The sequence below is a fragment of the Uloborus diversus genome, unplaced genomic scaffold, assembly GCF_026930045.1.
Source record: "Uloborus diversus isolate 005 unplaced genomic scaffold, Udiv.v.3.1 scaffold_692, whole genome shotgun sequence".
Taxonomy (NCBI): Eukaryota; Metazoa; Arthropoda; class Arachnida; order Araneae; family Uloboridae; genus Uloborus; species Uloborus diversus.
In genome coordinates, this window is record NW_026558893.1 from 16,401 (window position 1) to 44,311 (window position 27,911).

The 27,911-nt window shown below is 32.3% G+C and overlaps 1 protein-coding gene across 1 annotated transcript in view; it reads right to left on the reverse strand.

The window, feature by feature from the left end:
- Window positions 1-2,166: 2,166 nt before the first annotated feature.
- The window catches only part of LOC129233752 (vitamin D 25-hydroxylase-like), a 49,776-nt gene continuing 24,031 nt past the window's right edge, over window positions 2,167-27,911 (reverse strand). The window contains exons 3-8 of the mRNA XM_054867731.1: window positions 13,928-14,034; window positions 7,087-7,388; window positions 4,955-5,070; window positions 3,854-4,109; window positions 3,495-3,685; window positions 2,167-2,569 (exon numbers count right to left, since the gene is read on the reverse strand). Of these exons, the coding sequence (XP_054723706.1) occupies window positions 2,391-2,569; window positions 3,495-3,685; window positions 3,854-4,109; window positions 4,955-5,070; window positions 7,087-7,388; window positions 13,928-14,034 (1,151 nt within the window). The 3' untranslated portion in view covers window positions 2,167-2,390. The remainder of the gene's footprint in view (window positions 2,570-3,494; window positions 3,686-3,853; window positions 4,110-4,954; window positions 5,071-7,086; window positions 7,389-13,927; window positions 14,035-27,911) is intronic.

A 27,911-nucleotide genomic window follows, 5' to 3' on the forward strand; every position in this document is an offset into this window, starting at 1 on the left:
CATGCAAAGAATGGGACCCGCTCTCTTTTAACCCTGATAACAAATTGAAAAGGATTTATTTATTTATTGATTTTTAAGAATTACTTTCACATGACTCAATGCGGAAAAGGATTCTTTATACAATGCACTTATAAACGGAAAAGCGCAATTTTTAGACTTGCTCTGAGTTATATTTACATATATCCTCCTCTCCCACATACAACGATTAGTCGTCTTTGAGAACAGTAATCGCAGGCACTTCTTTTAGAAAACAATTTTTCGAAATTATTTCCCCCCAGATCAGATTTCTTTTTGAAAAACTTTTATTGCTTGAATATTTTACCTAATAATGGCGTAGATGAATTATGATGTGTTTGTAGTGAGTTTTGGTGTTAGAGTGAAGAGAAGTCCTTTCCAATATACATTTTGGAAGCGAAAAAAAAAAAAAAAAACGAAAACGTAAAGGGAAGATAATAGGAAATATCCAAAGTTTTTTTCATCACAAATGAGCTGATTACTGAATACACTTGTTTCGGGGTTTCCAGGAACCACTTTTTCAACTCAATCCGGAAAAAGGTCGTAACTTTGAAACGAAAAGGCGGTTCGTGAAAACCCCGAAACACGTGTATCCAGTAACCTGTTTATTTGTGCTATAAAAGGTGAATAGCTCCTGATATTTATCAGCACAAAGGTATTTATTTATTTTGTAAAGTGAAGAATTAAAAGTTGTTTTCATTCGAAAATTTAAAAAAAAAATTAAATAATCTGGTCTCTTGTGAAGAACATTCCTATATAACGTTTTGAAGGGTTTTAAAGTATACAGAATGGCCTAATGTCAAGTAAGTTTGAAGCTTTCCCCTAGGGTAAGAGAGTAATATTGAGTACTGCTTTCTATTATTTTTCTGTAGAAGTATGTATGTAGTCTGAAGAGACGCTCTATTTTCTGCGTAAAATTATGTAAAAAAATGCATTTTGGGGGAGAAAAGAAATTCAGGCAGTTCCAAAAGCATAGACGTCAGGGGGCTTAAAGTATAAAAATTGATTCAAGTATTAAAAATTTAAAAAAGGCCAACAGCACGTGGTGTTCCCAAGTGGTCACCCTTTCAAGTACTGACCACGCCCGATGTTGCTTGACTTCGGTGATCGTTTCAACATGGTATGGCCATTGACAGTTAATAGTAAACTAAAAATTAATATAAGCTTTTTAGTACAATCAATTTGATTATTGTTTCCCCCCTTTCGCAGTTAGTTAAAACTTTTGAATTTACGCACGTTCCGTAATGGTGTTGAGAATATATCAATCTGAAACTAACCATTACAAGATCCAGCGATTTGATTTAAATATAAGAGTGACGAGCCTTGAAACTTGAACGAAACATTGAGTTTTCTTTCAAGGGAAAAATTGAATTTTATCTTGTAAACGCAGGCAGCTTAAGCAAAATTTCGTGCTGGTTTTCAACTGCAATTCAGTATTTTATTATTTGACCATGTCGAACAGATAGTCAAAAACCGAGAAATAAGCTTCGGCGCGACGAGAATTTTTTTCATTGTTTTTTGTGGAAATTTTTCTTTTCAAAATGTTTTTAAAATATCAAATGATCCCAGGTTTCCCTAAGTTTAGATGCGTTCTAAACATGGGCAGAAGAATATAGCGATTACTGTTGCTGCCATCTTACGAATTCATGAGAAATCAAACAGCACAAGAGGAAAGTTATACCTAAAGACTACTTTTGGTTATCTAGCTATATTGTTTTATAACCAGCGGTCGGAGCTAACACGATAAAAGCAACACAGCTTTGTAGCCGTCATTTTTTTTTTTTTTTCGTACTTTTTAGAGTAATGCACCGCGTTCCAGTTTTAGTGGGTTGTGCAATACAAAATAACAGTAGCGATCGTCATCTACGTCGTCTCACTATTTTTCCCCCTTTAAAGTTTTCCTTTCTTAACTCTGCATCCATCATAAGTATGCATCGAGGACTAATTAAAGCTTGGGAAAATAGAGGTCTTGCAGGTTAAACTTGGACACGCAAAAAAAAAAAGAATACAAAATTTCACATTTAAGAAAAATGAACACCACCAAAATGAGTTTCAAAATTTTGTTTCGCTTTTTATTTTGATTAAATGTGTGACTTCCTCACAGTTTGTGCAATAAGTTATAGTTATCGAACAGGCACCAAGACCTGGAGCATCAGTTCGGCACCACTCCAGCTGAACTAATAAGTTTGTCGCGAAACATTCCTATGTAATTTTGTTACAAAGCATTGTTTTTTGCTGTAATAAAAGGTACGTCTGCTTGTTTAAGATTTCTTTTGCTTATTTCACATATTACTCAGATTGCCTTTGGTCCCAGTTAGTCCGGATAAACGAGGCTCATCTGCTGTACTTCATTACTGTCAACTATTTTCTGCTACTTATTGTCTGGGAATAAAGCGCAGTTTTTGTTCGACTGCTTGATAAGTCAGTCCGAGAATAGCATCCATCTTTGGTCTTGATCCATGTGGAGGTAACACCTCAAACTTTTGCATTAGGGTTGCAAAATAGAGGAGTATTTCCATCAAGGCTACTGTCTCTCCGGGGCAGTTCCGTTTACCTGTAAAAAAAAAAGGTACCTGCGTTAGAGAATCAAAAAAAAAAAGAAAAAGGAAAAAAAGAAAAAAAAAATGTGAAGAATCCCGTTTTAAAAACGTACAACTTTCGTCTCAAATTAGTGGCTACATATCAATACTTTTGTACTGATCATTGATACTGAAGGTTTTATGCATTTGTTTGAACATTTTTTGTAGAGATTTTATAGGGTGCTATATGCTATCAATCAACACTACTCTACAATACACTCCAAGGTTTACCCAGGAGCCAACCGATGGGAGGTCACTGCGATCTTCCAAAATTTTCCTTTTTCAGCAAAATTATTGTCTAACAGTTCAGAAAATTTAGAGAATATTGCATTGTTGTAATTTTTTTTGAATGATGCCTTATGTCTCTTCTCTTTAGATATTAGTGTTTACAAGAGCGGATCCAGAGGAGGGTTATTGAGGTCGTCATAACCCTTCCCCTAAAACGACGAAATATAGTCAGAATTTTTTTTTTTTTTTGGAACTATGTATTTCGAAAAAGAATCGCCAAATGTTTTCGCACGAAAATTTCTTTCCGACCCTTCTTTGTGAAAATGAACTTATCCAAATCAAGAAGCTGGACCCGCCTTTGAGTGTGTGTGTATCTTTGTCTTTTCGTATTTATCTATTATCCTTTGGAAAGTTTAATTTCATTCAGCCGATTGAGAATTTGCCCCCTGAAAATTTTGAGCTCAAGGCACCCACCACTACACGAAATTTAATCGTTTTTTTGGGGCTCGCTATCAATGAATAAAATTTCCTTATCAAGCATTCCCTTCTTAAATCAGTATCAAATTAGCTTAAAAAATACAGGGTTAGCGTGCTCTTAAGCCGCAAACCGGTTTGCAATCTATTATTGAACTCAAGATTTCATACTGACAGTCAAATAGATCATTGACTTACCGAAGGAAAATGGAACATAACTCTCTGGCCTTAATTTTAATTGTTTACCATCTTCAGTCAGAAAGCGTTTTGGATCAAACACTTCTGGATCTTTCCAATATTTTGTATCGTTGTGCAGTCCCCAGTTGTTTGCAATTATCGTCGTGCCTTTTGGGATGTCGTACCCGCATATCCTTATGTCATCCATTGCACTGAGGGAAAAACTCATGTTTTTATTAATCTCTTACATGCATTCATTTCTTTGATTTGTGTGAACAATATTCATTTGGCACCCCTGGACCAAAGTAACATTATAATGCAACAAAAGGAAAAATGAAGAAGGCTGAAAGTTACCAAGCTTGGTCGACATTTCCACTCACATTCTTGACGTGTTAATTGGAGCCACTGTCTTCCATCTTTGTCCTTCCATGATGGCGGCGAACGTGTAGGGCACTCTTGCTCGCTCCGACCACGTGATTTTGCCTTCCTTTCCCAGAACGGTGTCTAGCTCTGCGTGGACTTGCATCTGAATGTGTTGGAAACTGGCCATTGCTAAAAGAAGCCAATTGATGGAGGTCCTCGTAGTGTCGCTACCGCCAACGAGCAAAGCTTGAACATTTCCACATAAGTTTTTATCTAAAAAAGACAGTTAAAAGTTTACTTGTAACGTAGAAAGGAAACAGGTCACCCGAAACAGCTTCTATATGCAATACGTGTAATATCATCAGACAGCGTTTCATATCTTCCGTAAATTCTCAATTTCCAATCGTACTCGTTTTAAATTGATCGATCAAAAGCAACTATATCTTTGATGGTGTTTTTTGTAGGCATTCAACGTCCTTATTTCGTGAGAAAATACGTGTAGACCCCACTAGAGTCTAGAGTCTATACCAAATTTCAACTTTCTAGACTTGCCGTTCTTGAGTTATGCGACATACATATGCACATACAGACGTCACGAGAAAATTCGTTGTAATTAACTCGGGAATCATCATAATGGATATTTCGCGTGTCACGTTCTTAGGCACTTATCCACGTGTGGTCGAGTCGAAAAAAAAAAAACTTAATACTCATTCGGGGGTGAGTAAAATGGAAATTAAGGTCGATTTTTGAGTGAAAATTTTTTCTCGAATACAATGCTTCTTAAAAAGGCCGTCAGAATTCACTGTCAATATTAGGATTAATATTTGGAACTTAAAATTAGTAATTAAGGCCATTCCACAATAAAGTCAGCCATTTGTCCTGCACGTGACGGCTCATACATTTCATTGAAAAGTTAAAATTTTAAAGGGTAATGACGAAATTTTTGCTTAAAAAGTCACACATAAGTTTGTAATTTGTTAGGCAGAAAAAAATAGTTCATTAATATTTTAAAGTATTATTTTTAATGAAATATGTCAGGCATCACGTGCGGGACAAAATGACCGTATTCCGTCGAATAGCCGATTAAAGAAATTCAAAATCAATAAAGATAACGTTACCGTTAAAAGTGCTTCCTGGAATGCTTTTGCATTTTTCCATCTCCTGTATGTAACCATCGATAAAAATGTCAAGATCCTCATTCTTAGTAACAGTTTTACGTTGTTGTACTTCTTCCCTGAAAGAACGAGGATTTTAAAGAGCTTAGCCTAATTTACAGCAATTAAGAAAGAATACAGTGTCCAATTCAATGGGGGCATTGAAATTCATGTGTTTATCACATCTTAGATAGCATAACAAGAGAAAAACCTTTACTATTTCATGGAGCACTAAAAAAGTAAACAGTTCCACAACCACAAACGTTAATATTACAGCAAGGGCGCCCATATAAGGGGCAAGTGGGGGCTCAAGCTCCCCTTAAAAATTTGGAACTTCCTGGCTTTTAGTACTTTTCTTTGCAAAAATGTAAAAACCTTTCTTCTCCAGCCATTAATGAATAATTTATTAAAAATGTCAAACTTTAATAACTCTAATCTGCACTGAAATCGGTTTCTATGGGGAAAATATCCTGCTAAACATAGGGAAAATATCTGAGCCCCCCCCCCTTAAAATTTTGCATATGGGCGCCCATGGTCAAATCGCAAAATGATCAAGTATGGAACCGTTGAGAATAACGGAAGTGATGAAGTGACCATTAAAAAAAAATCTATTTGGAGGATTCAAAGGTTTGAATCACAGCAAAAGTGTTAACAAAATGTATGGGGGAAAACAAATAAAATTATCAATCAGAAACTTTAGCACGGTAAAAACAAGGGCGAATCCAGCTTCTGGTTTTTGTGGGGATCATTTCCATAGTACTGTATACGTAGGGAGGGGGTCTGGGGTGAATTTTTCAAAGTATGTTCCCAAAATACAGTTTTAGGCAATGTTTAGCCACTTGAAGAGGAGCGCGACTTCCCGCTGGATCAGCGCATGAGTGGAAACCCAGTTCTACGCGCTAGGATTGTTGCCTTCAACCCTGTTACAATATTCAACTATATGACCGTTAATTTGGTAAAATCTTTGGAAAAAGGAATGCAATAAAAGAAGGTGCCTAGGCTTTAATACAATTCTGTCCTAGCTGCAGCACAATCATAAGTTGTAATACAGTCTAATGCCTTTTCAGCAAAAATTTCGTTTCCGCTAAATGATTTCTCTATTCCCTTGGACTTCTTAAATACTGGATTCAACTGTAGTAACCTTTAGTCAAATCTTTCCTTCGTAATCGCAGTGAAACAAATCCTCAGCTTATGTATTCTGAGTACCGGGTGATCAGAAAATGAGTATACATTTGAAAAATGAATAGTACACAAAATAATGTACGTAGATTGATAAAACATTGACACACATGCTTGAAATGACATGAGATTTTATTGTAACTATGGAAAAAAAAATATGTGCAGCATTTTTTATGTAGGGTGGCGCTCCACACAATACTGGTAGACGTGAGAAAGATCTCTTGCGCGCGTCGTTTGGTGATGATAGCGTGTTGAGTCGGCACTTTTATCATGCTTGATCTCCCAGGTCCAGAGACCTCTCTCCGTCTGAGTATTTGCTCTGGGTATACTTGAAGTCAACAGACTACCGCAGTCAACCGAGATCAATGGATGCTAGAAGATACCATCTAACGCCAATGTTTCAACATATTTTCCTTGTAGTTACAGTAAAACTCTATATCATTTCAAGCATGTGAGTCAGTTTTTACCTTTCTACACACATTAGTCCGTGTATTATAAATTTTCCAAATATATACTCATTTTCTGATCACCCGATATATAAACTACCGATTGCTTGGCTCAGGCAATCAACTATCCTTCGTTGCCTTTCATGGGTGTTGCCTGTCTTTGTTGCCCATGGTTCACCTTCTGATTGAAAAAGAAAAAAAAAAAAAAAAAAAAAAAAAACAAGGAAGAAAATGGACTTTTATCAAATGGTTGGGAGCCCCTCACTAAACATTCTCAAACAAAGTCAATCCTCAATTAACTCCTCAATTATAAATGCCTTATTTGAAAAATGGTAACACGATGTCCTTTAGTCAGCTGCTTGGGAAACTGTATGTAGCACCTGATATCCGCATAATTACTTCTAACGAATAGAAACTGAATTTAAACTTCACACGAGTATTGCACACAACATACGAAACGCACTGGAATACCTAATGAAACGATTGAAATCCACGAGTTTTTGGTGAATCCTTGCATATTCGGTGATTCCAAGCTTCACCAAAACATCAACGAGAAAAGGGAAGTAGAGCCGAAGCCCGGATTGACTGAAGAACCGTGACACTACGTTGATGCCTTGGTCCATACGATCTCTGGTCGGATCACCAACAGGCAGGCGCTTACCAAAGAGAAGAGAAGAAATGTTGTTGGAAACGCTGGAACTTAACAGTTTGCAGACATCGATCGGAAGACCATTTTGTTTTTCAATCAGGCTTACAAAGTCTTCTACTTCTGCCTGAAAGAAATTTATTATTTGAATATTATAACTTCAGTGCGAATGGTATCAATGCAACAGTTACTCTGCTACTCTAGTTAGTAATGTCACAGATGTCACCACTCTAGCAGTTATTAATTACTAGTGGTACCCGCACGGCTTTGCCCGTAGTTGAAAATTAATAGGTCATTCGGTTCGCCTGTATATTTACAAATAATGGGTGACGAATTTCTCGCCAATTGGCTATGTTCATTCGCTCTCCCATTCCACGTGATGATAATTTCGTAATTTACTTGTCCATCTTATGATAATTTTGCTCCGGAAAGCGTTCTTAAAATTGAAATAGGAAAAGAACAAAATCGAATTTTCGAAAAATCGCTTCGAGGCGCACACCCCCATGCTACAAACTAACTTTGTGCCAAATTTCTTGAAAATCGGAAAAAGCGGTCTAGGCGCTATGCGCGTCACAGACATCCTACAGACATCCATACAGAGAAACTTTGAGCTTTATTATTAGTAAAGATTTAGCCCTTTCATGCCGGCATCTATATGAAGAGCTAGAAGAAATAGAGATTGTGCTCATGAAGAGTCCCTTCTAGAGCCCTAGAAGATTGTGCTCATGTTACGGTTCCACGTTTTGATAATTTCGTAAATGTTATACTTTTGTTAAAAGGAGTATGTTATACTTTTATGTTTTGTTAGAGTATCCAGTTTCATTCATGTTTAAAAATACAGCTAATGCAATAAAATGAGCAGTTGTAACTACATTAGAGTATATGCTCATTTGAAAGTCATTACAATTGTATCGATTGGAGCAATAGCAAAGCCAGCGCAATTAGTACAATATTGCTGTCTGTAAAAAAAGTTTCGTGTTACTTAAAATACGAATAGCTATATTTCATTGTGATTTATTCTGTTTCTTTTTGGCACATCGTATGGTTTTCTGAGCCTAATACTAAAGATATGTCTTATTTCTTAAGAAATGACCGTTTTGATTAACCCAAAAGTTATTCTTGATTCTTTTTTCAAGTATCTTTAGTTCATATTCGCCTCATTGTTTTCGTTTTATCAAAAAACTAGCTGCGTTTCCCGGCTTTGCCTGGTCTACTTTGAAAATAAAAATTTTGTCAAGTGACGTATATTCAGCAATCAGACTTAAATAAAAAAAAAAAAAACTAGTATGTTGTGGCCATCACGAAACTTTCTTCTATATCTTTCTTATAATTCTGATCCCTCCCCATGCTTAACGAGGAAGCAATATTCCCAACAAAAACAAAATTACACATGCAAAAACTTGACTACCATCCCAATGTCTGAATTATTACAAAAGCAAAGCAAAGAGCGAAAATTGAAAGTTATTTTAAAAGCCTTGCTTGAATTAATTACAAATATTTTATTTGTTAACAAACATAAGATGGCAACAGTTAAAAATTTTAAATCATTGAGATAATATTTCCGGTCATTTCCATACAATTAAAATCACGAGAAATACGCAGACGACAATCTATTATGATTTATCTTTCTTATTGTTGCATTAATAAAGCTATTTTTATTCGCAAAAAAAAAAAAAAATAAATAAATAAATAAATCAACACCTCTTGGAGCGATTGGCGTCAAAATTGAATCAAAGTCTGTTTACATATGGATTCACATATATTCCAAATTTCAACCAGAACGTAGCATTACTTCTTGAGATAGGGAACTCACAATGGAAAAAAAGAACGGGCTATTGCGCTACCCCCCTTTTTAGCTGTTGACACCAAAATAAAATCAGCTCTTATACCCACTAAGGGCTACTTGCCGATAAATTTTTCTTTCATTCCGTTCATTATTTCTTGAGATACAGCAGTCACAATTGACGACAAAAAACGTTCTATAGCTCAACCCCCGTTTGAGTTATTGACACCAAAATTGAATCAGCACCTGTTCCTATTAATGGCAACATATGGACCAAATTTTGTTTGATTCCGCCAGTTACTTCCTGAGGAATAGCAAGCCCGCGTAACTCAAAAAACGTCCCAATGCTCCACCCCCCTCGGAGGAATTCGCGCCAAAAACCAATGGGCACAAGTTCACATAAGGGCACATATGTGTGCCAAATTTCGTTCGATTTCCTGCGGTAGTTTTTGTTGTAGAGCGGCCACAAAAAACTGGTCACACACAGACGTGACACACACACACACACACATACACACACAGACAGACAGACATTTTCCAAAAATAGTCGAAATGGACTCAGTACACCTCAAAACGTTCGAATCCGTCAAAATTCGAAATTCGAAAATTTGCACGAATCCAATACTTTCTTCTATATATTAGATATAGAAGAAAGTAAAAAACCATCATGCAAAATTTCTCATCCAATCAATGATCACAGATATTAAAATACTTTTAAGAAATTTAAATGAGAAAGATTTATTTAGAAAGCGTAACTATGGGAACACAAAGTAAAATAAGTTTAAGAATTGAAAATGAGAAAGATGGAGATAAATAATGGATTCAAAAAGCGTTGCCGTGGAAACGGTAAACAAATTGGTTAAAAACTTGTATAGAGAACAGATTTTTGAACTTCATTTAATTCGCTTGTTACTTTTTTTCTAATGGAGATAGAGGATTAAACTTTCGACCATAGGTCAAGTTAGATCTGGAGTAAAAAAAGCCGCTCTTTTCAGTTTTGTGAAAAAGAAAACTGTGGAACAATCCCTTCACTTTTTACTTTCTTCTATATCTAATATATAGAAGAAAGTATTGGATTCGTGCAAATTTTCGAATTTCGAATTTTGACGGATTCGAACGATTTGAGGTGTGCTGAGTCCATTTCGACTATTTTTGGAAAATGTCTGTCTGTCTGTGTGTGTGTATGTGTGTGTGTATGTGTGTGTGTGTGTCACGTCTGTGTGGGACCAGTTTTTTGTGGCCGCTCTACAGCAAAAACTATCGCATGAAATTGAACGAAATTTGGTACACATATGTGACCCTATGTGAACTTGTGCCCATTGGTTTTTGGCGCGAATTCCTCCAAGGGGGGTGGAGCAATGGGACGTTTTTTGAGTTATGCGTGATTGCTATTCCTCAGGAAGTAACTGGCGGAATCAAACAAAATTTGGTCCATATGTTGCCCCTAACTGGAGCAGGTGTTGATTCAATTTTGGTGTCAATAGCTCAAACGGGGGTTGAGTTATAGAACGTTTTTTGTCGTGAATTGAGACTGCTGTATCTCAAGAAATAACGAACGGAATCAAACAAAAATTTTTTGACAAGTAGCCCTTAGTGGGTATAAGAGCTGATTTTATTTTGGTGTCAACAGCTAAAAAGGGGGTAGCGCAATCGCCCGTTCTTTTTTTCCATTGTGAGTGCCCTATCTCAAGAAGTAATGCTACATACGTTCTGTTTGAAATTTGGAATATATGTGAATCCATACGTAAACAGGCTTTGGTTCAATTTTGACTCCAATCGCTCCAAGAGGTGTTGATTTTTTTTTTTTTTTTTTGCGAATAAAAATAGTTTTATTAATGCAACAATAAGAAAGATAAATCGTAATAGATTGTCGTCTGCGTATTTCTCGTGATTTTAATTGTATGGAAATGATCGGAAATATTATCTCAATGAATTCAAAATTTTACCTGTTGCCATCTTATGTTTTTTAATAAATAAAATATTTGTAATTAATTCAAGTAAGGCTTTTAAAGTAACTTTCAATTTTCGCTCTTTGCTTTGGTTTTGAATAATTCAGACATTGGGATGGTCGTTAAGTTTTTGCATGTGTCATTTTGTTTTTGTTAGGAATATTGCTTCCTCGTCAAGCATGGGGAGGGATCAGAAAAAGGAAAAATATAGAAGAAAGTTTCGTGATGGCCACAACATACTAGTTATTGATAGATTCAATGGAGAAAGTAGTGCCTAAATTTCAGCTAAGCCTAAACAAATTCGAGATAAAAATTCAAATAACTCCCGTCGTAATTAAGTTAGATCATTGAAACAAATTGCGTAGAACGCGGAAAGTTCTACTCTTTCCAACGATATAGAATATTAATATGTGCAAGTAAATTTTCACCCCCATAATCGGGAATTTATGAGAAAATTGGGCCTAAATTGGAATAAAAAAAGAACTATTCATCGAATTTTTTTCGAACTGGTCTGCAAACCTTTTCAGGATTTAAAAGAACAAACTGAAAATTTCATCGAAATCGGCCAGGTAGTTCTCGAGTTTTGCGAGTTCAAACACACAGACGCTTTTTGAGGACTTCATTACTTTCTTCTATATCTAATATATAGAAGAAAGTATTGGATTCGTGCAAATTTTCGAATTTCGAATTTTGACGGATTCGAACGTTTTGAGGTGTGCTGAGTTCATTTCGACTATTTTTGGAAAATGTCTGTCTGTCTGTGTGTGTGTGTGTATGTATGTATGTATGTATGTGTGTGTGTGTGTGTGTATGTATGTGTGTCACGTCTGTGTGTGACCAGTTTTTTGTGGCCGCTCTACAGCAAAAACTACCGCATGAAATCGAACGAAATTTGGTACACATATGTGCCCGTATGTGAACTTGTGCCCATTGGTTTTTGGCGCGAATTCCTCCAAGGGGGGTGGAGCAATGGGACGTTTTTTGAGTTACGCGTGCTTGCTATTCCTCAGGAAGTAACTGGCGGAATCAAACAAAATTTGGTCCATATGTTGCCATTAACAGGAACAGGTGCTGATTCAATTTTGGTGTCAATAACCCAAACGGGGGTTGAGCTATAGAACGTTTTTTTGTCGTCAATTTTGACTGCTGTATCTCAAGAAATAATGAACGGAATGAAAGAAAAATTTATCGGCAAGTAACCCTTAGTTGGTATAAGAGCTGATTTTATTTTGGTGTCAACAGCTAAAAAGGGGGTAGCGCAATCGCGCGTTCTTTTTTTCCATTGTGAGTACCCTATCTCAAGAAGTAATGCTACGTTCTGGTTGAAATTTGGAATATATGTGAATCCATACGTAAACAGGCTTTGGTTCAATTTTGACGCCAATCGCTCCAAGAGGTGTTGATTTTTTTTTTTTTTTTTTGCGAATAAAAATAGCTTTATCAATGCAACAATAAGAAAGATAAATCGTAATAGATTGTCGTCTGCGTATTTCTCGTGATTTTAATTGTATGGAAATGATCGGAAATATTATCTCAATGATTTAAAATTTTTAACTGTTGCCATCTTATGTTTGTTAACAAATAAAATATTTGTAATTAATTCAAGCAAGGCTTTTAAAATAACTTTCAATTTTCGCTCTTTGCTTTGCTTTTGCAATAATTCAGACATTGGGATGGTCGTCAAGTTTTTGCATATGTAATTTTGTTTTTGTTGGGAATATTGCTTCCTCGTCAAGTATGGAGGGTTCAGAAAAAAAAAAAAAAAAAAGAAAAACATAGAAGAAAGCTTCGTGATGGCCACAACATACTAGTTTTATACAATGTAGAGATGCGGACGTACCGAATAACGATATGCAAAGTTTTAAATCTAACAACTAAGAAATATTGGCCATATTTTTTATTGCATCGGGTTTCAAGCTTCACAAATAGGGAAAAGATCGATGAGCATTACATTGTCTACCTCATGGTTGGTAGGATGGCAAACGACCCGGAGGTGTTTGTGATTTTGAAGAAAATTATTATGTCCAGCAAATTGCAATAGAGCCAGCAGATTCAAGTGGACATTTAAAGTGTCTTAAATTTGACAGGCGGGAAATAGGTATGGGAAATGTAATATCATTCCATTCGCCCATCGACGATCGACATCTTCTATCCTGGTTGGAGCTTTTAAAACACGATACTTTTCCGCAGTCCTTTTCGCATTTTGAACTTATTGTCAGTTTATAGTCTCACTAGTGTTACCCGCATGGCTTTGCCCGTAATAGAAAAATTAAAAGCTCCTTTGGTTCGCTTGTATATTTACAAATAATGTATGGTGAATTTTCTCGCCAGTTGGCTTGTACCCATGTTACGGTTCCACATTGTGATAATTTCGTATCTCGCCAATTGGCTTGTGCCGATGTTACGGTTCCACGTTATGATAATTTCGTAAATAATGTATGGTGAATTTTCTCGCCAATTGGCTTGTACCCATGTTACAATTCCACGTTATGATAATTTCATATCTCGCCAATTGGCTTGTGCCCATGTTACGGTTCCATGTTATGATAAATTCCTAATTTACTCGTCCATCTTAAGATAATTTTGTTCTTAAAATTGGGATAAAAAAAAACCACATCGAATTTTCGAAAAATCGCTTCGAGGTGCACACCCCCATGCTGCAAACTAACTTTCTGCCAAATTTCATGAAAATCGAGCGAACGGTCTAGGCGCTATGCGCGTCACAGAGATCCAGACATCCTACAGACATCCAGACAGAGAGACTTTCAGCTTTATTATTAGTAAAGATAAATAATCTGGTCTAGCCCGATAGCTAACCAGTTAAGATTACCAACTACACAACAACAACACTTATGAAAATAAGTTCTGAAGACTACCTTTCTCCTGCACATCTTTTGTTCGAAATTAAGACCTACTTAGAAATGAAACATGTACCTGGACAGATCGTTCCCAATTACTTCGCCCCAATCCCAGGTCTCTCATGGCACGCACACAATAACGTCGCTGTTCAACCCACTCTTCGCCGTTTACGCTGGAGAACCCTAAAATCAGAAAATGCATCCTTTGAGTTAATATGAAGCGCTAAGCGATGGAAGTAAATGAATGTGTGAGAATACCTACTACAATTTCCTCTGCCAATCCAGAAAATAAATAAATAAAACTAACGGCAGGTAATATAGTGCTTGCTAGTTAACTAGTGTATGCTGTTTATCTCACTTTAAAGAATCAAATTTATAGTTTTAGAAACGTTTACATAGTTTAATGAGACGAAGGTCTTTTTTTTCTACAAGGAAGCATTTAATAACAGTTTGAAATAGTGTTGAAAATTACTACACATCCAGTAATTCCGCACATTTGATCAACTGCACAAACTGATGTCTGTTGTGTCTTCAACTTTTGCAACTTTTCCTTTGTCGGATGCATCTACTTGTCTTTTGGAACAGCGTTTCTCAAACCGTTTCCATCTGGGGACCAGCAAAAGTTAGTTAACGAATTTCCCAGACCGGTGAAGATTGCTATTTGTTTTACAAAAACTATTACCAAAGTTGACGGTCGGACTTTTATTGCTCACTTGCTGTTTGATTTACTTTTAGAGGTGCGCCACTTACGGACTAAAAGCTTTCCTAAAAAGGACTGCAAGATAAACACGGAGGCTGTATGCTGACAATTTAATTATTTGAAATACTGGCTCTGACTTTAGTAGTGTAAAAAGGTCGGTTTCCCTTGCAGCCGGCGCAATGCGCAATATTGCGCCGTCCATCTCCTCCGCCTGCCGATAGCCGCCGTCCATTGCGCCTGAATCTTGAAGAAGGTGACGAGGGTTTTTTCCCGAGATTTCGCCCTTCCTCGTTTTCGCTCGGCTACATTTTCGCCCTTCCTCGTTTTCGCTCGGCTACATTTTCGCTCGAGTTTTTGCTCTTCCTCGTTTTTGCTCGGCTACGTTTTCGCCCTTCCTCGTTTTCGCTCGGCTACATTTTCGCTCGAGTTTTTGCTGTTCCTCGTTTTTGCTCGCGTTTTTACCGTGAAAGGTTACAGGGATATTTTTAGACTTTGTCGTTTTTACCGTGAAAAGTTTTTGGACTTAGAATATTTTTCCGTAACCTTATACGATGGTTTTCGAGTGGCAACCTGTTTAGGGTATGACAAAACGTCACAATTGTTGTCATAAGAATGTGTGATACTTTTTGTCATGCCATCCTCATGAAGTTGTACAGAGCTATTTCCAGTGTTTTTTTTTTTTTTTTTACAAACATACTGGACTTTATCGTTTTTTTTTTTTACCGTGAAAGATTTTCCCTACGTTTCTGAACTTTGTTACAAAATAAATTTATGTTTTAAGTTGACGGTCCCACCAACCAGCCCGGTGTATTAAAGACACCCCATCAACTTCTTTTCATCTGCCAATGCAATTTGCATACAAATGCAGATCAATTTTGAAGATTTTTTCACAAGTTAGATCAATCAGCTTTAATATTCAATATGATTTATACATTTTCATGAGTTATGTTTTAATCACGTTATTAATCGTTTACACTGTCATTTTATTATTTTCATGCATTTATTATACTTGTAAAAATAAATCCCAACTCTGTTATATTTATCATTCTTTCGGTGATTCTTTTTTTTTTTTTCGGACTTTGAATAATTTCGACGAATGGTTGTCAAGACAACCAAAGTTTCGCGAATTTAATTATTTTTTGAATATTTTTCGCGAATTTGATTATTTCAATGCTTTATGAACTTGGATTATTTTTCATGAATTTGATTATTCATTTTAGAGTTCGAATATTTTTTACATTCAGGTCTTAGACTAATTCGACGTCTGTCGTTCTTTTGATTATTTTCGAGCGTTTTCAAACTTTAAATATTTTTCACAAAACTTTTTTTTTTTCATAGTACCAATCAGCTTTAATATTCAATATGATTTATACATTTTCATGAGTTATGTTTTAATCGCGTTATTAATCGTTTACACTGTCATTTTATTATTTTCATGCATTTATTATACTTGTAAAAATAAATCCCAACTCTGTTATATTTATCATTCTTTCGGTGATTCTTTTTTTTTTCGGACTTTGAATAATTTCGACGAATGGTTGTCAAGACAACCAAAGTTTCGCAAATTTAATTATTTTTATTTTACAGAGTGTCGGGAATCGAACACCCAAACTTTGAGTTAGCAAAAACGTATGCTAACCACTATGCTATATTTCCCATTACACTTTCAGTCTTAATGTGAATCTGTACCATGACAACGAATATTACAATTAAATTAATTTTAAAACCATCAGTTAATTCACTCTTTAGTACTAATCATGGCATATCATTAACTGTATTTCAGCTCATAATTGAAACTATCATCATTATTATTATTTTTCATAATAACAAAGTTTTCACTTAAGTAAAGATTTATTTAAATACAACCCATTCGAGATTTTAGATTTGGTTCAATGCTTTGTGGACTTGAAATATATTTTAAACTTTGATTTTCTTTTTCATGCATTTCAAACTTTATCATTTTTATTTTTTCTAACTTGTTAAATTTTCTTAACTAATTTCTTTTTTCTTTGTCAAATTGACAAATATTTTTTCTAACTTGTAAAAATTTCGAAGAAATAATTTTCTTAACTAATTTTTTTTTTTTTTTTTTTTTTTTTTTGACTTTCATACAACAAAATATTTTTTCTTACTTGTTAAATTTTCGAAGAAATAATTAACTTAAATATTCTTTCACACATTTTGAACTTTAACGTTTTTTCCTGTCATTTAGCACTTTGATTTTTTTTTTCACTATTTTAGCGTTTTTCAATTATTTTCAGTCTTTAACTATTTTCTTAACTTTTTAGTCTTTAACTAATTTCAAGCATTTCAGACTTAGATTATTTTTTCGTGATTTCGATTTTTTTAGTATATTTTAGAGTTTGATCATTTTCTCGCTTGTTTTTACTTTATCGTTTTTTTTCCGGTATTTTTAAACTTAGAAATTTTTCGCAAGTAGTGACAGGAATCGAACCTTCAAATTTTTCAAAACGTTATCATGTCTTCAATTTTTGCAATCATGTCAAACTTGCAATCAATTTACTCGTAGTAGTAATTAACACTTATCATTAACAAATTTTCTCAGATTTTAAAAAATCAACTTAATTAATTTTTTCCAGTAAGCAAATTGCGCACTCAAGTTACATTCCAACACTGCATATACGTTTCAAGAGTTTCATTGAATTTATCACATTCCATTTAATTAACTCTAATAATTACTTTTTCATTAATACTTAACTTAATCATTTTATCATACATTTATTCCAGTTACAAAATTATGCTTAAAAGTTATTTATTTTTCTTAGCACAAGAGATTTTAACATGTTCCTACTAAAATGCTTTTCACTCTAGTTTGAGTTTACTAAAATAGCAACTCATTTACGATTTAGATTCATTTAATCGTCTTTGATTCTTTTTCATTGTTAATATTTTAAATTATCACATACGTTATTATTTTTATACATTTATCCATTTAATTTTCCAAAATCTACAATCAATTTACTTTTCTTATTAATTAACACTTATCACTATCAAATATTTTCATGAATTTTAAAAATTATCTTCTTAAATAATTTTTTACTGTAACCAAATTTCCCACTCAAGTTATATTTTATCACTACATATGCTTTTCATGAGTTTCACTTAATTTATCGCATTTCATTTAATTAACTCTAATAATTATTTTTTTATCATCGATATTTAAGTTAATCATATTTTCCTTTCTTTATTTTTTTTTTTTTTTCATGCAAACACTCTTGATGGAATAAAACAAAATTTTCAACTTTCATGAATTAAATCCCCTCTGAATATTTTATTTTACTTTACCATACTTTACTATTTTACTTACTGCGTTTTACTATTTATCATTCATTACAGCTTTTCCAAAATATTACTTTACAACCAACCAATTTCATTAACAGAATTTTCATTACAATTTATAAATTTCACTTTTATTTAATTATTTTTACCTACGGTAAAATAAAACACATAACACAAAAATGTTAAACATCAATGAAGTACCCAAGAAATGTTAAAATTATAAGTCGAATATCAAAACTTCATGTCAGCAAATTTTAAAAATAGACTTACCGAAAAATAACTTCTACTGAAATTCATTTCAAAACTTGGAATCAATTTACTCTTAGCATTAATAAAAACTTATCATTAAGAAATTTTCATGGATTTTAAAAATCAACTTATTTAATTTTTTTCCAGTAAGCAAATTTCGCACTCAAGTTACATTTTATCACATTTTATTTAATTATTTTTTGATTAGTATTAAACTTAGTCATTTTATCGCTTAGTATTTAACTTAATCATTTTCTTGCTTGTTTTTACTTTATCGTTTTTTTCCCCGTTATTTTTAAACTTAGAAATTTTTCACAATTAGTAACAGGAATCGAACACACAAATTTTTCGAAACATTATCAAGTCTACAATTTTCATCCAACTAAGTTAATTTAAAAACTTGCAATCAATTTACTCTTAGTAGTAATTAACACTTATCATTATCAAATTTTCACGATTTTAAAAAATTCAACTTATTTAATTTTTTTCCAGTAAGCAAATTTCGCACTCAAGTTACATTTCATCACTTTATATGCTTTTCAAGAGTTTCATTTAATTTATCACATTTTATTTAATCAACTCTATTAATTATTTTTTGATTAGTATTTAACTTAGTCATTTTATCGCATAGTGGTTTACTTTATTATTATTTTTTTTTCATACAAGCACTCTTGTTAGAATAAAACAAAATTTTCAACCTTCATGAATTAGAATCACTTTGACTATTTCATTTTCCCAATAATATTTTACTTTAACAACTAATTTCTTTAACAAAATCGATATCATTTATTTTAGTCTTTATCCTTTTCGAACGATACATTCAAATGGACAGCTATACGTTAGATTAAGAAACTTAATCTAAAATTTGACAAATTAAGTTAAAGCTAAATACTGACTAAAATTAAGTACAAAAGACTAACCTTTTTGGGGTGAAATCTCTCAAGTACCAGCTATCGTGAAGTTATTTAAAAACAGTGAATGAAATTGTAATAAGTGGATTGTTAATTATAACTCAATCTCACAAATTACAACTACACGCATGTTTTATTTGAAATCGCTGCATACGGCTGTTTGCCCATCGTCGATTTGCAGAAGGCATGCCGTAAAATCGCAAATCAACTCGGCTGTTGAAAAAAACTACCGTAATCCTACAGCACTTCGGATGGTCCACACACAACGGTGCGAATTGAGGAAATGACTTTATCAATATTTCTATCTACCCTTTACCGATAACAGATAACAAACCCCACGTGCGAGTATGATTCACCCCTTAGCAAGTACGTCTTCTAAGTGATGTCACTGTTTCTGACCTATTAAAATTAGTTCACGTTTCTCAAATATCAAGCACATAGATCGACAATAGTCTGATGTCAGGTTTTCCAAACAAAATTTTAGATTTTAATTCGTAGTTTCGAATTAATTTCTTTTTCATTTCAAACTTATAAAAAAAAATTTCCAGCTTGTAAGAATATTTCTTTCAAAAACAGATTTTTGATTCAAAACAGTATTTTTTCAAACTTGTAATATTTTTCTACTTAGAAAATGAAATCAAAAATTTTTGTTTTCTTTAATCATATAAAATGTTTTTAAGAAATAATTTCTCTAACTTGTAATATTTTTCCACTAATTAAAAAAAATCAATTTTTTTTTCAATCATATAAAAATAAATTTTTAATCTTACAACAATAAATTTTTCCGCAAAAATATTTTTTTCAAATCAAAATAATACTAATATTTTTGTAACATATTATTATTTTTTTTTTCAATCTTTTTTTTTTTCGCAAAACTATTTTCTTTTTTTTTTTCAAAAATTTTCAAACTTACAAAATAAAATTTTTTCAACTGAATCTTTAAACGAAATGCTTTAATTAAATTTAAAACTCAATATCACTTTACTCTTAGTATTAATAACCAATAGCACTTAACCATTTACTCTTTGCACTCTAAGTATTAATTAACACACATGCATTAGAAATAATAATAATAATGTTTAAGATACTTACAAATCATCCACTCAAGCTTTCAAATATCCATCTAGCATGTTATTGTTCATTCGTGTGAGTTAACTTGTAATAAAACTTTACACATCAACCGAAATTATAAGCGAAAATATCACATTTTTAGCACTTAATATAATCCTACAATTAACAAATTGGTTTTAACTTTGAATTTAAGAAAAATAAAAACTATTACACACTTAGTAACATATCTATCGATGTATATTATTTCATGACAAATCACAAATAGGTGAGGATCTTTTATCGATCATGTGACCAACTAAGTTAAGAAAGAGCGTTCTTATCTGATATGAGAATTTATAAGTCTTTAATATTTCTCTTTAATGTAAGTGTATTGATACGTACGAGTTTGTGTATGTGAATATAACTGTGTATTGTTTTCAAACCATTGACATGTTTAAGCTTTACGGTTCTAATTTTGACTTTCCACTTAGCATTAGTCGAAGTCCTTCGCATGTATTAAACTATAGAAATATTACAAAAATTATATTTTCACTCAGTCTTAATTACAAAACCATACAATAAGATGAAGACAACACCGATAGTATAAAGATTACTTACAATAAAGTGCATATAAAAAATATATGTAAGAGTGATTTCAAAGTATAATCCATCAACCATATTCAACAACTCAATCAAAACACAAGTCTCTTTTAAAATGATAAACACAATTTATTCACACACACAGTAAAAGACAATTAAAAAATATATGTAAGAGTGATTTCAAAGTATAATCCATCAACCATATTCAACAACTCAATCAAAACACAAGTCTCTTTTAAAATGATAAACACAATTTATTCACACACACAGTAAAAGACAATTAAAAAAACTTTCATCTTTAAGTAAAACTCTTCAAAACTTTCAAGCGTATTTTTAACATCGATTGCATCAAATAAATCAGACACATGACATTTTAAACATGGACTATCAACATTCAAAGTAACGAAGTCACGAGTCAAGTTTTCCCAATTAACATTAAAAAGAGCCTGTTCGAAAAAAGTGTCGAACTTTCGACACCTTGTTAATGATTCACATTCATGCACTCTCTCTCATGTAAAAAATGAATCCATTTTTACAATCCACACATTCTTTTTTAGAAAGGTAGTTTATGTTGCATATGAGCTCATCAAATAGTCACTTACGTAGAGAATCAGCCAGTTTACGAACTTCTTGTGATGTATATGTGCTGATTTTATCACATCGACAATCACAGGGATATTTTTTCTCAATTTCCGAAAGGATGTACTCTTTTAGAGTATAAGTCATAAGTTTGTCTTTGACACTACGTGAGATACAAGGGGACGCGTAGCACAATTTGTCAATCTGGCTTTCCAAAAGTAGAATTCTATCAGGCATCAACTGGAACACTTCTCGTTTCAGTTTGAACAATCTTTGCACACTAACACAGATGTTACCATTCGCACTCGACTCTCCTTTTTTTTATAACAAAAGCGAAATCACGGTCTTCGATTAATTTTTGATTTATATTTTTACGTAGGCTTGAAATAAGTGATCTCCACACATCTGGTTCTAAGGAAATACCATCCTTAGTTGGTCGAAGAATACCATCTTTCCCACACGTATATCTTCTAATATGCACGCATGTACGTTTCCGAAAAGTATTCACCTAAAGTGAAAATACAATCACCCAAGTGTATCATATCATCAGGCTGCGGAGAAGCCTCAGTGTTCATTTTCATGTTCGTTGCATCCCATCTGTTCATCTTCAGGCTTCAAAGTTTCAGAATGATTTTCACCAGCCTTAGTCATTCTTAACTCTCATAGGATTAAGAGTCACAATACTAAAACAACTTCCTGCGAACTTAAAAAATAAATCAAACTAGGTTTTAACACTAGCGGGTGAAGAAAAATCCTAAGTACATAGAATAAAATTTCACGACGTCTTTCAAAGCTCAGAATCACTCTGAAAATGATTCTCCAAACATCCACTATAAACCAATGAATATTCACTTTAACCAATGAGAAGTGTACATACATCTCTTGCTACTGACGTCATAGAATATCACACGAACTTTTGAGCAGAATTGAGTTGTTTTACCCAGTATTCAGATTTTTAGAAAATGCCAACACTTTGACTTCCAAATTCATCCTGACCTACTACGAGTAATTTTAAGATGGTAGCAGGTTTTCACATCACACCGAATGTCGATGACGGTTTCGCATCTCGCGCATGACATGGTCAATCACGTGTAATTGATCATGTCAATTTGCATGAGATGCTAAACCGTCATCGACATTCGGTGTGATGTGAAAACCTGCTACCATCTTAAAATTACTCGTAGTAGGTCAGGATGAATTTGGAAGTCAAAGTGTTGGCATTTTCTAAAAATCTGAATACTGTGTAAAACAACTCAATTCTGCTCAAAAGTTCGTGTGATATTCTATGACGTCAGTAGCAAGAGATTTATGTACACTTCTCATTGGTTAAAGTGAATATTCATTGGTTTATAGTGGATGTTTGGAAAATCATTTTCAGAGTGATTCTGAGCTTTGAAAGACGTCGTGAAATTTTATTCTATGTACTTAGGATTTTTCTTCACCCGCTAGTGTTAAAACCTAGTTTGATTTATTTTTTAAGTTCGCAGGAAGTTGTTTTAGTATTGTGACTCTTAATCCTATGAGAGTTAAGAATGACTAAGGCTGGTGAAAATCATTCTGAAACTTTGAAGCCTGAAGATGAACAGATGGGATGCAACGAACATGAAAATGAACACTGAGGCTTCTCCGCAGCCTGATGATATGATACACTTGGGTGATTGTATTTTCACTTTAGGTGAATACTTTTCGGAAACGTACATGCGTGCATATTAGAAGATATACGTGTGGGAAAGATGGTATTCTTCGACCAACTAAGGATGGTATTTCCTTAGAACCAGATGTGTGGAGATCACTTATTTCAAGCCTACGTAAAAATATAAATCAAAAATTAATCGAAGACCGTGATTTCGCTTTTGTTATAAAAAAAAGGAGAGTCGAGTGCGAATGGTAACATCTGTGTTAGTGTGCAAAGATTGTTCAAACTGAAACGAGAAGTGTTCCAGTTGATGCCTGATAGAATTCTACTTTTGGAAAGCCAGATTGACAAATTGTGCTACGCGTCCCCTTGTATCTCACGTAGTGTCAAAGACAAACTTATGACTTATACTCTAAAAGAGTACATCCTTTCGGAAATTGAGAAAAAATATCCCTGTGATTGTCGATGTGATAAAATCAGCACATATACATCACAAGAAGTTCGTAAACTGGCTGATTCTCTACGTAAGTGACTATTTGATGAGCTCATATGCAACATAAACTACCTTTCTAAAAAAGAATGTGTGGATTGTAAAAATGGATTCATTTTTTACATGAGAGAGAGTGCATGAATGTGAATCATTAACAAGGTGTCGAAAGTTCGACACTTTTTTCGAACAGGCTCTTTTTAATGTTAATTGGGAAAACTTGACTCGTGACTTCGTTACTTTGAATGTTGATAGTCCATGTTTAAAATGTCATGTGTCTGATTTATTTGATGCAATCGATGTTAAAAATACGCTTGAAAGTTTTGAAGAGTTTTACTTAAAGATGAAAGTTTTTTTAATTGTCTTTTACTGTGTGTGTGAATAAATTGTGTTTATCATTTTAAAAGAGACTTGTGTTTTGATTGAGTTGTTGAATATGGTTGATGGATTATACTTTGAAATCACTCTTACATATATTTTTTAATTGTCTTTTACTGTGTGTGTGAATAAATTGTGTTTATCATTTTAAAAGAGACTTGTGTTTTGATTGAGTTGTTGAATATGGTTGATGGATTATACTTTGAAATCACTCTTACATATATTTTTTATATGCACTTTATTGTAAGTAATCTTTATACTATCGGTGTTGTCTTCATCTTATTGTATGGTTTTGTAATTAAGACTGAGTGAAAATATAATTTTTGTAATATTTCTATAGTTTAATACATGCGAAGGACTTCGACTAATGCTAAGTGGAAAGTCAAAATTAGAACCGTAAAGCTTAAACATGTCAATGGTTTGAAAACAATACACAGTTATATTCACATACACAAACTCGTACGTATCAATACACTTACATTAAAGAGAAATATTAAAGACTTATAAATTCTCATATCAGATAAGAACGCTCTTTCTTAACTTAGTTGGTCACATGATCGATAAAAGATCCTCACCTATTTGTGATTTGTCATGAAATAATATACATCGATAGATATGTTACTAAGTGTGTAATAGTTTTTATTTTTCTTAAATTCAAAGTTAAAACCAATTTGTTAATTGTAGGATTATATTAAGTGCTAAAAATGTGATATTTTCGCTTATAATTTCGGTTGATGTGTAAAGTTTTATTACAAGTTAACTCACACGAATGAACAATAACATGCTAGATGGATATTTGAAAGCTTGAGTGGATGATTTGTAAGTATCTTAAACATTATTATTATTATTTCTAATGCATGTGTGTTAATTAATACTTAGAGTGCAAAGAGTAAATGGTTAAGTGCTATTGGTTATTAATACTAAGAGTAAAGTGATATTGAGTTTTAAATTTAATTAAAGCATTTCGTTTAAAGATTCAGTTGAAAAAATTTTATTTTGTAAGTTTGAAAATTTTTGAAAAAAAAAAAAAAAAAGAAAATAGTTTTGCGAAAAAAAAAAGATTGAAAAGAAAAAAAAATAATATGTTACAAAAATATTATTATTATTTTGATTTGAAAAAAATATTTTTGCGGAAAAATTTATTGTTGTAAGATTAAAAATTTATTTTTATATGATTGAAAAAAAAATTGATTTTTTTTAATTAGTGGAAAAATATTACAAGTTTGAGAAATTATTTCTTAAAAACATTTTATATGATTAAAGAAAACAAAAATTTTTGATTTCATTTTCTAAGTAGAAAAATATTACAAGTCTGAAAAAATACTGTTTTGAATCAAAAATCTGTTTTTGAAAGAAATATTCTTACAAGCTGGAAATTTTTTTTATAAGTTTGAAATGAAAAAGAAATTAATTCGAAACTACGAATTAAAATCTAAAATTTTGTTTGGAAAACCTGACATCAGACTATTGTCGATCTATGTGCTTGATATTTGAGAAACGTGAACTAATTTTAATTGGTCAGAAACAGTGACATCACTTACAAGACGTACTTGCTAAGGGGTGAATCATACTCGCACGTGGGGTTTGTTATCTGTTATCGGTAAAGGGTAGATAGAAATATTGATAAAGTCATTTCCTCAATTCGCACCGTTGTGTGCGGACCATCCGAAGTGCTGTAGGATTACGGTAGTTTTTTTCAACAGCCGAGTTGATTTGCGATTTTACGGCATGCCTTCTGCAAATCGACGATGGGCAAACAGCCGTATGCAGCGATTTCAAATAAAACATGCGTGTAGTTGTAATTTGTGAGATTGAGTTATAATTAACAATCCACTTATTACAATTTCATTCACTGTTTTTAAATAACTTCGCGATAGCTGGTACTTGAGAGATTTCACCCCAAAAAGGTTAGTCTTTTGTACTTAATTTTAGTCAGTATTTAGCTTTAACTTAATTTGTCAAATTTTAGATTAAGTTTCTTAATCTAACGTATAGCTGTCCATTTGAATGTATCGTTCGAAAAGGATAAAGACTAAAATAAATGATATCGATTTTGTTAAAGAAATTAGTTGTTAAAGTAAAATATTATTGGGAAAATGAAATAGTCAAAGTGATTCTAATTCATGAAGGTTGAAAATTTTGTTTTATTCTAACAAGAGTGCTTGTATGAAAAAAAAATAATAATAAAGTAAACCACTATGCGATAAAATGACTAAGTTAAATACTAATCAAAAAATAATTAATAGAGTTGATTAAATAAAATGTGATAAATTAAATGAAACTCTTGAAAAGCATATAAAGTGATGAAATGTAACTTGAGTGCGAAATTTGCTTACTGGAAAAAAATTAAATAAGTTGATTTTTTTAAAATCGTGAAAATTTGATAATGATAAGTGTTAATTACTACTAAGAGTAAATTGATTGCAAGTTTTGAAATGAATTTCAGTAGAAGTTATTTTTCGGTAAGTCTATTTTTAAAATTTGCTGACATGAAGTTTTGATACTCGACTTATAATTTTAACATTTCTTGGGTACTTCATTGATGTTTAACATTTTTGTGTTATGTGTTTTATTTTACCGTAGGTAAAAATAATTAAATAAAAGTGAAATTTATAAATTGTAATGAAAATTCTGTTAATGAAATTGGTTGGTTGTAAAGTAATATTTTGGAAAAGCTGTAATGAATGATAAATAGTAAAACGCAGTAAGTAAAATAGTAAAGTATGGTAAAGTAAAATAAAATATTCAGAGGGGATTTAATTCATGAAAGTTGAAAATTTTGTTTTATTCCATCAAGAGTGTTTGCATGAAAAAAAAAAAATAAATAAAGAAAGGAAAATATGATTAACTTAAATATCGATGATAAAAAAATAATTATTAGAGTTAATTAAATGAAATGCGATAAATTAAGTGAAACTCATGAAAAGCATATGTAGTGATAAAATATAACTCGAGTGGGAAATTTGGTTACAGTAAAAAATCATTTAAGAAGATAATTTTTAAAATTCATGAAAATATTTGATAGTGATAAGTGTTAATTAATAAGAAAAGTAAATTGATTGTAGATTTTGGAAAATTAAATGGATAAATGTATAAAAATAATAACGTATGTGATAATTTAAAATATTAACAATGAAAAAGAATCAAAGACGATTAAATGAATCTAAATCGTAAATGAGTTGCTATTTTAGTAAACTCAAACTAGAGTGAAAAGCATTTTAGTAGGAACATGTTAAAATCTCTTGTGCTAAGAAAAATAAATAACTTTTAAGCATAATTTTGTAACTGGAATAAATGTATGATAAAATGATTAAGTTAAGTATTAATGAAAAAGTAATTATTAGAGTTAATTAAATGGAATGTGATAAATTCAATGAAACTCTTGAAACGTATATGCAGTGTTGGAATGTAACTTGAGTGCGCAATTTGCTTACTGGAAAAAATTAATTAAGTTGATTTTTTAAAATCTGAGAAAATTTGTTAATGATAAGTGTTAATTACTACTACAAGTAAATTGATTGCAAGTTTGACATGATTGCAAAAATTGAAGACATGATAACGTTTTGAAAAATTTGAAGGTTCGATTCCTGTCACTACTTGTGAAAAATTTCTAAGTTTAAAAATATCGGAAAAAAACGATAAAGTAAAAACAAGCGAGAAAATGATCAAACTCTAAAATATACTAAAAAAAATCGAAATCACGAAAAAATAATCTAAGTCTGAAATGCTTGAAATTAGTTAAAGACTAAAAAGTTAAGAAAATAGTTAAAGACTGAAAATAATTAAAAAACGCTAAAATAGTGAAAAAAAAAAAATCAAAGTGCTAAATGACAGGAAAAAACGTTAAAGTTCAAAATGTGTGAAAGAATATTTAAGTTAATTATTTCTTCGAAAATTTAACAAGTAAGAAAAAATATTTTGTTGTATGAAAGTCAAAAAAAAAAAAATTAGTTAAGAAAATTATTTCTTCGAAATTCTTACAAGTTAGAAAAAATATTTGTCAATTTGACAAAGAAAAAAGGAATTAGTTAAGAAAATTTAACAAGTTAGAAAAAATAAAAATGATAAAGTTTGAAATGCATGAAAAAGAAAATCAAAGTTTAAAATATATTTCAAGTCCACAAAGCATTGAACCAAATCTAAAATCTCGAATGGGTTGTATTTAAATAA